The sequence below is a fragment of the Lissotriton helveticus genome, chromosome 2_2, assembly GCF_964261635.1.
Source record: "Lissotriton helveticus chromosome 2_2, aLisHel1.1, whole genome shotgun sequence".
NCBI classification, from domain to species: Eukaryota; Metazoa; Chordata; class Amphibia; order Caudata; family Salamandridae; genus Lissotriton; species Lissotriton helveticus.
The window spans coordinates 135622663-135635222 of NC_136060.1; the positions used below are offsets into that span (position 1 = coordinate 135622663).

A 12560-nucleotide genomic window follows, 5' to 3' on the forward strand; every position below is an offset into this window, starting at 1 on the left:
ACTCACATCAGTGTAGGCCACCTGATGGGGTGGCACAATCCTGGTGGTGGGCACACCTACCTGACTAGCTAATTACCCACTTGTCCAGGTGCCAACAGGCTCTGGTCAAACGGTTGGGTGGGGCGAGGGGGTGGGGGCTCCTCTCTTGTGAGAGGAGCCACATTCTAATTTCCAAGACGGGAGCTTCTTTGAGGCTCTCCAGCCTAGGAGTGCTAGTTAGTGTGTCACCCTGAGGGAGGAGGTGTGAACACCCGCTTCCCGTGTAGACTTTGTTTCTGACCTCCTGAGATCCTCACCCTGGGAGTTCAGAAATCTCTTGTGTGGCACGCTAGCAGAGACCAGTTGGCCAACACACCAGAAGCTGGTAGGTGTTCAGGGGGCACCTTTAAGGTGCCCACTAGGGGCACCTTAAAGAACCTTCTCCTGAGGCACAGCCGGGAGCGCGACTTTTTAATCACTGAAACTTGTGTGTTTTGTTTTAAAAAATTACTTGTGGCACAATCTGCATTTTCACCCAGTCTCTTACCTGACTGCTTCAGGGAGACTGTGATTGTCTTTCTCAATCACCTAACGCCCTAATCATCGGCGTCAGCGCCAGCAGCCAGTGAGCCGGTCTTTGGCCACGCCCACTCGCTTGCGGCCACGCCCCCTTGACCCACATAACCATGTGCGCCCCACGTACACGCAGCGGACGGGCGCAGCGGGCGCGCCGTCAGCGCTCCAAAGGCGCTCCAAAGGCGCGCCAAAGGCAAGCCCGTCTGGGCCCGTCCGGGCCCAGACGGACCCAGGCCCAGAAACGCTGTCGGATATCCCCCATGAGCGCTTGGTGTATACTGGAGACATGCTCCGTGCACTCCAACCGGAAAAAATCTTGGCCTGTCACCACACGCACACCGAAGGTAAACCTTTCCACAACTGCACGCGCTGCAATCCGACTCCCACTAATCCTACAAAACCCGGACTTATGATTGGACTTCTTAACTGTCGCTCCCTCTCAAAACATGCTCTTGAAACTAATTTGCTAATTCAAGACCATGACTTTGATCTGCTCTTTTTCACGGAAACGTGGCTATCAGATAGTACCGATTCGGACATTGTCATGGCCTTGCCCTCAGGGTATCTCTGTCAAGCTCTACACAGACCCAAAGGGAGGGGAGGGGGGGTAGCTATAATATTTAAGGAGCAACTCACTTGTAGAATTTCTAACGCCCAAATTGAGGACTGCGAAAGCTGCCAATTTTCCATTCAATCCTCCCCAGCTCACTCCTTGTCAGGGCTGCTGATCTACCGCCCCCCGGGCGCCCCGGGAAAATTTCTTAATGCCCTCACTGAATCAGTCGCTCAACTAGCATCCTCCGTCGGCAATTTCCTCATCCTAGGCGACCTGAACCTACATTTTAAAGACCCTACAGATCGGATAGCTGCTGACCTTCTTCAAGACCTGTCGTCACTCAATATCCGACTGGTAAACAATGAGCCCACCCATGAGAAGGGACACCTCCTTGATCCCGTCCTCACTAATGCGACCACCATCACCGCTAAGTCTCCCCTGATTCTCCCATGGACGGACCACTTTCTCGTCCCCATTTCCTGGGAAACACCCACCATTAACCCTCAAAACACCAAAATTCGGGTCACTGACAGACGGTGGCATAAACTCGCACCTGGGGAATGGGCAGCCGCTTTGGCAGAGTCCACTCCTGAGCTTTCCATCGACCCTGCCATAGCCGATAAGCAGGTTAACGAATGGATCATCTCTTCTCTTGATGCTCTTATCCCCAAGACTTCCTCCTTTAAACATCCCAAAAGAGTAGCCCCGGCTCTATGGTACACTTCAGAGCTTAAAGCCCTGCGCCAAGAGTGCAAGAGAACGGAACGGTCCTGGAGAAAAGACAAATCGGAATTAAATAAAGAGATTTATTCTACCTCTGTCTTAAATTACAAAACCGCCATCCGAAAAACCAAAATGGCGTTCTTCCAGGAAAGAATAGAGAAAGCTGTATGCTCCAGTAAGGAATCCTATACCATCTTAAAAGACCTCCTGAAAACCCCACTACCTGGACCAAGACATTCTACAGACCCCATAGTTGATCAGACAAAATGCCAACAATTGGCGGATTTCTTTCACGGAAAAATCCAAAAAATTCTCGATTCTATTCCCCCTGTTAGTCCGGGCGTAGAAAACGATCCCCCGCAACCCCCTACACCCTGCCGTCTTTCCTCCTGGGGCCAAGTTTCAACCGAAGAAGTGGGAAACCCGTTAACATCCATAAAAAGCGGTTCTCCTAGGGATCCCGCCCCGCTCCGAATTCTTAAGGAGGTAGCTTCCACGGTTATCCCACCTGTGACTCATCTGATCAACACCTCACTCCAACAGGGAGTTGTACCCCCGAGCTGGAAGGCGGCGGTCGTGAAAGCCCTGTTAAAAAAAACCTCCCTCGACCCCGAAAACCTGGCTAACTATAGGCCCATCTCCCTGCTCCCAGGAATCAGCAAGATTGCTGAAAAACTGGTGAATAAAAAACTTTCCCAGTTTCTGGAAGCCAATAATATACTAAAAAGCTCCCAGACGGGCTTTCGCCCAGGGCAGGGCACGGACATCGCCCTCCTGGCAGCGGTTGAGGAGGCCAGAGCGCTATTGGACGGAGGAGGATCAGTGGCAGTGATCCTCCTCGACCTAAGTGCGGCCTTCGATACCGTTAACCACCGACTTCTCATTAAAAGACTCAAGGGAGCCGGTGTAGAGGGCTCTGCTTTAGCCTGGCTTACATCCTTCCTGACTCAACGGACCTACCAGATCTGGGAGAACAACGCCTGCTCCTCCGAAATCCCCCTCCAATGTGGTGTGCCTCAGGGCTCCTCCCTGAGCCCCACATTATTTAATATCTATATGTCCACATTGGAGGAGGTCATTATCCCATTCGGAGTGAGCGTCGCCAGTTATGCCGACGACACACAATTAGTTGTATCACTATCTCACCCCAGACATAAACCAGCAGATCTGTTTAACTGCCTTGTGCAGGTCCATCACTGGATGAACACCTCTGCCCTAAAACTAAATGGGTCAAAAACGGAGGTTCTACTTCTCGGCCCGAAAGGACTCACACTTTCCCCGAACATCTGGCCAGCCCATCTGGGCCCTCTCCCCGAACCTAAAGAGGAAGTAAAGAGTCTGGGAGTGTGGCTTGACTCCGACCTCTCGTTCACCGTGCAGGCAAAGAAAGTGGCTGGGACTTGTTTCGGACTTCTGAAGTCATTGAGGAAAGTCCTCCCCCTCCTGCCCACCAACTCCCAAAAGTTGCTAATCCAAGGCCTAATAATCTCGAGGCTGGATTATAGCAACGTGATATACTTGGGCGCCCCCGAGGTGACTCTGAATAAACTTCAGAGAATTCAGAACACCGCGGCCCGAATTCTCACTAACACCCCTGCCAGAGCCTCGGCCAAACCGGCCATAAAACTCCTCCACTGGCTCCCTATAAGAGAGCGGGTCAAATTTAAGGCCCTGTGTCTAGCACACAAACTACGACAAAATCAAGGCCCCCCTGTTCTCAAGAAATTTATCATACCCTACAAACCCTTAAGACCCCTCCGTTCTAACACAGAAAACCTCATTGTTACCCCCAGATTCAAGAAAGCCCGGTCAGGAGGAAGACGTTTCTCAGTCCATACCGCACGACTTTGGAACTCACTTCCCCTGGCCCTGCGACTTGAACCTCAATACCTCCGCTTCAGGAAACAGCTCAAAACCCACCTTTTTCCCCAGTGAATCTCTTCCCCTCTTTCCCTCCCTTGTCCCACTGAACTTAGGAGCTAGGATCTGTTAGCGCTGGGATACCTCCGGGTGACTACGCGCTCTAAAAAAAAAAAAAAAAAATGTATTAATAAATCCAGCACTGGAATCGGCATAGATTTATCAACAAGAGATGTTGGATACCAAACGAACAGCAAAACACACAAGATGATGGACGGAATGTTGCACAATGGCAAAACATTCACCCCCGTCACAGATCTGGTTTTAATCCATTGTTATTTTGCCGGATACCAAACGAAGCCATCATGTATCTGGGGAACTCGTTTTTACCAGTCTCCAGCACATGCTCTAAAATGACTTCCCTGTTCACTTGTACTGGCAGTAATGGAACTGACCAGTACATGGGCATATCTGCTCATGCAATAATATCCACACATGTGATATTAAGCACCCTGCCTTAGGGCTCTAAGGCCTGCTGTAGGGGTGGCTTACAAATACCACATACAGTGTTTGGGGACCTGGCACTCAGGAATGGATGTCATGTCGTATTTTTACGGCAGTCGTGCATGTGTTTGTGACAGGTTCCTTAAATTGGCACAATTTGTGCCTCTGCCCTTGGGGGGGACTTTAGTACCCCAGGCCCTAGGTTTCAGGAGTACCACTAATTAGGGCATTGCAGAGGGTGCCAAAGGTATTGCCAATTGGAAACAACTGTACAATTTTAGGGAAAGAACACTGGTATTGGGTACCTGGTTAGCGGGAACCCAATACACTTCTGTAGGAAGTTGGCTCTTTATTTGATATATCAAAAATCTGATATACAGTGTTAGGAGTCCATGGGTTCCCTTATGAGTGGACAGGGTTTGCAATACCAAAAATGCTCTGTTTGGGGGTAGTGTGGTCGAGCAGCCTTAGGCTTAACACAGAGGAGTGCATGACATTTGCAAATACACACAATGATCAGTAAATGACAACACGACTCAAGAAGGAGATCCACACCAATTTATAAAAATCGCAAATGTTTTTATATATGTTTAGGCATCGCAGAAAAATCCAAAGAGTCGAATCAGCAGGTCATCTTGTGGGAGGGGGTGTTACACCCTCTTTCCCTACAAGCTTTTGTTCTGGGCCTCCTGAGGGCTTTGGCTCTCACCCTAGGATGCCAGAATTGAGTCTCGGGTGGCAAGCTGGTAGAAACCAGTCTGCAAGCACACCAGAGGCTGGTAGGTTTTCAGGGAGCACTTCTAAAGTGCCCTCTACGTGCATGTATTAGTAAATCCAATACTGGCATTATGTGGGTTTGCCAATACGAGATGTTTATCACACATCCCTATTTTCAATTTAGCCAGCATGTAGCTATGAAACTCGTTTTCACCAGCACATTTTAAAGTGGCTCCCCTGTCCACTTGCATTGGCAGTAATAGGACCGACCAGCACATGGGCATATTTGCTTATGCAGGCATGCCCTCACATTTAATATTCAGCACCTTGCCTTAGCTTTGTTAGGCCTGCTGTAAGGGTGACAAATATGGCATGTAGTGATAGGGGACATGGCACTCAGGGATGTGTGACATGTTGTTTTCACTTTTGTCTGCATCAAGACACTCGGCCTGTAATGGCAATCTTCCATGTGTTTTGTAAGGGGTTCCTTAGGGTGGCACAAATAGTGCTGCAGCCCTTAGGGGCCCTCTTTAGTGCCTCCAGCCCTAGGTACCAGGATACAATTTGCTAGAGACTTACAAAGGGTGCTAAAGGTTCTGCCAGTTAGGGAGCAATTGTACGTTTTTGCGAAAGAGCTCTGGCACTGGGGACCTAGTTTGCAGGAACCCAGTGCACTCTGTCGAAATCACATCATTTACCAGGCAAAAAGTGGGGATGACCATGTCAAAAAGGAGCGCTTTCATACAACTTCAGTCATAGTTGCATCAAATACAGGCAAAAGATGTGTTTTGGGAGGGGGTGTGTGTGTGGGGGGGGGGGGATTGCAACAAAACCCAGGTTCCTACAGATGGTGTGAGTAAATGGATAGCATTGTTATTAAAAGTACTATGGAATCGTGCTATCAAGCAAATATGCATGAACAGTGGCATGAATGTCAATAATTTGCTGCAATATTTGTGTCCTGATTATGTTCTGCTATAAGATTCTTTTTTGTTTTCTTTCCACAGACAACTTTGTTGTATTGTCCTAGTGCAATCGATTTACAGACATTAGCTGACTGGAGTTCTTCCCCCATTAGTCATCAGTTTGATGTTATCAGCCCATCACACACATGGATATTTGCTCATGTAACCCAGGGTCAAGATCCATGGGTAATTAGTCTTTCCAGTTTTCTCAAGCAAGAACATCTACCAAAACATTGCCCTACAGCTGTGAGCTATGCCTGGATGTTTTCCTACACACGACTCCAGCAATTGTCTCCACAACTTGACATTAAGTAAGACCTCTTCATATATAAAGTATGTGTAGAATGAAACAATATTTTACTCTTTTTAGTGATTCTACATGCTCTTTCATGCATTCCATTTTATTGAATTTCTTCAGATAGCACTTTAGCATAGTAGGAGCTATTCTTTCAGTAGAACACTGGAAACCTTTATACAAAATACAAAACCTCAACAGTAATTTGTGCGTGGTCTTTTCCTGTGCACTTATGTATGCTATTAGAGTACGTAATGTTTAAAATATCTTGCACTTTGGTGTGGGTTGAGCTCTTCTTGCTGTTATCAACTCAAGTGCTCCTGGGCACAAAATGCCTACAATTAAATGTTTCCTTTGCTGTATTAGGTAACATTTATGTAAAAAAAAAGTTGCTCTATTTTGTTGCTCTGTATTTGGTGTGTATTTTTGTTTGTTTTTATGTATTTGTGGTCATGAAGGCCTATGTTCATTGTTCTGATATTCAGTTAGTGTTCATCTAGCTAGGACTAATAAAGTGCTATGGTTTGACAAGTCCAGGAAAGGTAAGAAGAATAGATTAGCTAATAAACTATATGGAAAGGAATTTGTGGATCTTGCACAGTGAAATTCTTCTATCCCATCAAAATTGCTTGAGCATAAGCACAGAGAGAAGCAGCTTTGGATTGAGCATTAGCTTAATAGAGACATTCAATTGGAAAACTTCATGATTAGGATAAACTTACAACGAAGAATCCAGTTGATAACGCACACTGCTTTAAACAAAGTCCTTAAGCATGATTTTAACCAATGATTTTAGTTTTGAGGACATTTATTCAATTTCCCTCGGACGAAAGGATTCTAGCTGTGACACTCTGAATGTGCTGCAGTTTAGAAAGTTCCTGAATAGACAAACCAAATGCATCACGGTGTAACAGTCAAATTGAGAATGGACAAACTGTTGAACTCCCATTATCGTTTCATCCAACCCTAGAAAGGGTAATATTTGCCCCTAGATTTTCAAATGGGAAAACACGCTTTCTATAGAGCTGCCATTTGGGGACTATTTGAACTCCACATCTATCACCAATCCTAAGTTAATGGCTACATCAATTGGCAAAAGAGGATTGCCCATTATCCACAGCCAAAGACTTGACCGAGATGACCCATATTTCTAGTTAAAGAAAATATCGGATTTGCAGGGATTTACTTTTAGACAATTTTCCCTCATCCATCTCTGAACCCATTATCTGGTTGTTTGAATGCTCTGATAACTCTGCTTTCTCACCCCTCTCCCCTGAATATCCAACAAGATTTGAATATCCACACACAGGGAAGCAACCAATTATTTAGCAGATAAACAAGTGTTGTAAGATAGAGGTTGAATACTAGAGTGGACTTTCTGAGCACTGTGCATCCCCTCTGAACACTGGGTTAGGGTGAGATGTAAAAGCAGCTTGTTGTTCTAGCTGTGTTTTTCAGACACATGGTTTAGGCCAATCTACTGCTTTCCATTTAATATGGAAATCTGAGATGTTGAAGCAAGATCTGGTGGCTTACCTTGTTGAATACGCGACTGAACAAGCAAGCAGAAATCAGGCCACCAATACCAAAGCCGTTGTGTCAAACACAGAAACGATCACTGCTTTTGTCCCCATACATGAATAAAATCCACTTTGCAAAGGAAATTTCAGTGACCTGGATTCAGCAGTATTTTGCAGGTAACACAATTTCCAGGTGTTTTACTGACAGGTGCAAAAGAGATATAGGCTGGAAACTGACTTTGTTGTCTGCTTATAAATTTGTTATTTTAGTTTTCATACATGAGGAACAGTGATGGTCTTTAATTATCCAGGGGCACTGCCGCAAAGCAAATAACTGATGTGTGATGTTTATTTATTCTTAATATTTCTTAATTTATTTTAATTTTAATTTTATGAAGAGCAAACAATAGAAAACCATAGAAGAAAATAAAGATACAAGGGAGGAATCTAGGGCGAACAGAAACTTAAAATCTGCTTGTGCATTCCTCAAAAAGCGAAAACTGCAGTATTGGGCATGTACAGAGAGTAATAGCGCCAGTAAGGAGGAAATGAGAATTAGGAAAATAACCAATGAAATGGGGAGCATATGATAAAATAATAGGAAGGGCAAATTTCCAGAAAGCAAACCCAGTCGAAGGGACTGTTACAATGGAGACTCGTGTCATATATATATATTTTTTTTATTTATTTAGAAGTTTTCTATAGCGCTAACAAGACCCGAAGGTATCAGAGCGCTTCACAGTAGAGGGCATGAAAAAGAGAACAACATGAAACAAACCCAATAAAAGCAATCGGCGAGAGACAATTTGGAAAGAAGAAAAGTTCGGACAGCAGGGCTTCTCGGTACTGGATTCAACAATACCGCATGGATTCTAAGACGTTTGCAGCTCCAAGTTATCCATAACCAAGGGAGCGGATAAGGCACAAGGATTTAAGTTGGCTCTTGAATTCTGCATAGGACGGTAGAGTTCTGATGTGCGGGGGGATGGTGTTCCATATTTTGGGGGCATTTCCTGAGAAAGAGCAGTCCGCAGTTCTCTTCCTTCTGGTTTTTGGTAGGATGAGCAGCAGGGAATTAGAGCTTCTCATATTTCTGGCTTGGCCTGCTTTTTTGAGCTTGTTAGCCAGGTATTCCGGTTTGCCGGTGTGGAGGGCCTTGTGGGTTAGGCAGGCCGTTCTGAAGGTACTTCGCATTTCCACAGGGAGCCATTCGAGTTCTTTGAGAGCCGGGGAGATGTGGTCATATTTTTTGCAGCCTGTGATCATTCTCGCTGCCGCGTGAAGTGTTGTTTTTAGTGGAGCCAGGTGCGATTTGGGGATGCCTGTTAGAATTGAGTTCCCATAGTCCAGTCTTGATAGAACTAGAGATTGCGTGGCTAGTTTGAGGTCCTTGTTGGGAATGTAAGGTTTAATTTTGTTCAAAAGTCTGAGGTTGAAGAATGCGCTTTTCGCCGAGTTCTTAATGTGGTTTGTCAGGGTTAGTTTGGGGTCTAGGGTGAAGCCCAGGGATTTAACGGAGTCGGCTAGCGTGAGGTTACCTTTGAGAGCATCGATCGACCTTAGCCACTCGGTGATTTGAGGGTTATCTTCTTTGTTTGAGATGAGGAGTGTTTCTGTCTTGTCGGGGTTGAGTTTCAAGTGATTCTTTGTCAGCCAGTCTTGAACTTCATTTAGGACATCGTTGAGTCTCTGGATGTCTTTGAGAGAGGAGGTTTCCAGGTAAATCTGCGTGTCATCCGCGTAGAGGTGGAAGTGGATGTTGGCGTTCCTGAGTAACTTGGCGAGTGGTTCCATGTAGATGTTAAAGAGCTGGGGGGAGAGCACTGATCCTTGAGGGACACCCTTGTTGACTTGCTGGGTATCGGAGGTGAAGTTCTTGATTTTTATTAGTTGCGAACGGTTGTGTAAAAAGGAGGAAAACCACTTGAGAACTACCTCGCCAAGGCCGGCTCTTTCTTGAAGAGTCCTGATGAGGAGCTTGTGGTCCACCGTGTCGAACGCTGCTGAGAGATCAAGGAGTATGAGGAGGCAGCACTTGTCAGCGTCAAGAGATCCATGGATGTCGTCTATGATGTTCAGCATCGCGGTTTCAGTGCTGCGGCCTTGTCTGAAGCCAGATTGGAGGGGGTCCAGGAGATTGATGTTGTCCAGATGTTGCGTCAGTTGCAGGAGTACACAGCGTTCAAGTGTTTTCGAGAGTAAAGGGAGGTTGGATATCGGTCTGAAATTGTTCAAGTCAGTTGAGTCGAGACCGGGTTTTTTCAGAAGAGGAGTGACTTGTCCCATTTTTAGACAATCGGGGACCACACCGCTTTGTAAGGAGCTGTTAATGATTCTTCCCCAGATGGGCGCTAAGGTAAGCTTCATTTGTTTGATTAAAGATGGGGGGATGGGGTCTGAGATGTGTGCTGAAGGTTTGGAGGTCGAGATCAGCGCGATTATCTCGGTTTCCTGTACGGGGCGAAAGCTTAGCCAGGGGGAGGGAAAGGAGTTGGATGGTCGTGCCATTGGGGAGGCCGCGTATCTCTTCTGGAGGTGTGGGTTGTTGATGTCTAGAGATAGTTCGATTTTTAGGACTTTGTCGTTTAAGAAGTTGGCAAAGTTGTCACAGAGTTCTTTGGAAGCCTGTAGGGTTGAGGGCCGGGGCTTTGTTGTTTGTTGTCTGATTATGTTGTAGAGTTCTTTGGGTCTGTTTTTGGATTTGACCAATGCCTCGCGTAAGAAGCTGGATTTCTTGTTTTTGATATGGTTGTTGTACTTCCTACGGGCTGATTTTAGTTGAAGGTGGAGAATGGCGGTTGGGTTGTTTCTCCACTTTCTTTCTTTGGATCTCAGGTTTCTTCTTTCTGCGTTGAGGTCCGCAGTGAACCAGGTTCTGGATGGAGTGGCTCGGCTTCTTTTGAGCTTTAGAGGAGCTAGATTGTCAAGTATGGAGACTACCCCCGAGTTATTGTGGTCGACGAGGTCGTTGGTCGAGAGGTGCATTGTGTTATTTGGAAGAAGAGCGCTTAGTTGACCCTCCAAGATGTCTTGGGGTACTTGGGAGAGGTTTCTCGACCATTTAGGCGGGTCTTGTGGAGGTTTAAGCGAGATGATGGGGTGATTGATATATACTATTGTGGGGCTATATAGCTGCTTTGTAAGATTATGGGTACTTGTATCAGGGCGTGTTAAGCATGGACATGTACCCCACCCCCAGATGAGAAGTGTTTTAAGTAGTTTTGCATGGGTTGCCATATTTTAGGCCTGGAAATGGGTGGTTGTAAAGCAGCTTAAATATCGCTGATGGTGTCTCAGCACACTATATCTCAAATCCATCCTTTACACTGAGGTGACACATCATTCCCAACGTTTAAAGATACTTGGCGTTTTGCTAATGAGTGCAATAGTGACATTACACCAAACTCCTACAAGCTGTGGCCTAACGGATCCTAACAGCGCCATAAGTGGAGATGAAACTAGCTCAGCATCTATCATCTGTGATAGTGTGAAACACCTCCTCCCAATAGACCAGTATCGGGGCACAATTCCACGCCAGATGTGAGAAATCAGCGTGTGCCGTGGCGCATCTACGGCAGCAATGTGATTTAGTAGGATGAAACCTGGCTAGTAAATGAGGGATACTAAAGGCGCGGTGCTGGTATTCAAAATGTAGTAGTTTGTGCCAATGATTGTTTGAAACTAACCCGGTCTGCCCACAGCAAAAGTAGCAGGTCTCGTCTGGTATTGGGCTACTCAGATCTCTTTGCCACACCACACATGACCTTCTATTTACAACAGGCTTTAGTGAGGGAGCTTCCTGATATAACAGAGAGACTAAGTTGGCACTATCTGGTGTTGTAATGACCAGAAACAACAGTGTAAAGTCAGGAGGCTCCAACGTGGCAGTCTGGCATCACAGCGCTTACTGTATTGACCAGTCGATGTAGAATGACTCCGTCCATTTATGATACATTGTGTCCTTTAGCTAGTGATGTGACAGAGCGTACTTCGTCATCTGCAAAGATGTTGCCTAGCCTATGTAATCGACAAGTGAGTAAGGTATGTTTGGTGAGAGCTTCAGTGGTCATTGGTAGCCAACAATTGTCAGCAAGAGGGACATGTGGGGAATACAAGTGGCTAATACCAAGATACTGTTGGAGTCTGGCCCAAGCCCAGCATGTAGTTAGGAGCGTCTGTATTTCAGAAGCATTGCTAGGTAAGCTTTGTGACATGATTGTGGAAAGTGGGTACGGGTGGGCCTGTGACATTCCAGTTTCTGGAATTGTAAGTGTGCATCATAATGAAACCAGCTGTATGCAAAGTGCGCTTCACTACCACTGAATGGTAGAGGTAGAAATTGGGGACACTGAACCCTCCACGTTTATATGGCAGGGTCAAGGTTTGCCAGTTGACTTCAGGTTGTTTGACGGCCCATACCAAACACGTTAGCATGCCAATTTAAGTGTCAAAAAACGTATTAGTTAAAACTATTGGGATGTTCAGGAATAAGTATAAAAAACCATCTTTGTAATTGCTATTCTACCGGCGGTGGCTAGTGAGAGTTTAATCTATTGAATTTGGGATGCTAACCTATCGATTGCGGGGCCATAGTTCTGTAGTAAGGGAATCTGTTATAATCGTGTGAATAGTCCCGCCCATTTGCGTGGACCCCGGAGCAATCGAAATAGTCTCTTAAGTTGTCCTCTTCTGCAGTCCTGCATAGACACTTCAGAGAAAATCAAAGACAAATAATGCAGCCTGAAGTTAACAAGGCTACACTGGCCAGCACTTCATTCTGAAGTGAAAAGGATAGCCAGAAATATCAAAATGTAGCATTTTGGTAAGTTTCACACCTAGAGAAACTCCCTTTCACAAAAATCCTT

At 45.9% G+C, this 12560-nt stretch overlaps 1 protein-coding gene across 11 annotated transcripts in view; it reads left to right on the forward strand.

Moving 5' to 3' along the window:
* FRYL (FRY like transcription coactivator) overlaps window positions 1–12560 on the forward strand; it is a 2496013-nt gene that overhangs the window by 927166 nt on the left and 1556287 nt on the right. For all 11 annotated transcript variants that reach the window (XR_013608325.1, XM_078678213.1, XM_078678216.1 and 8 more), the window contains one exon: window positions 5923–6191. Coding sequence is in view for 10 of the 11 variants with exons in the window: in XM_078678213.1 (XP_078534339.1) it covers window positions 5923–6191 (269 nt within the window). In the remaining variant the exon portion in view is untranslated. The remainder of the gene's footprint in view (window positions 1–5922; window positions 6192–12560) is intronic.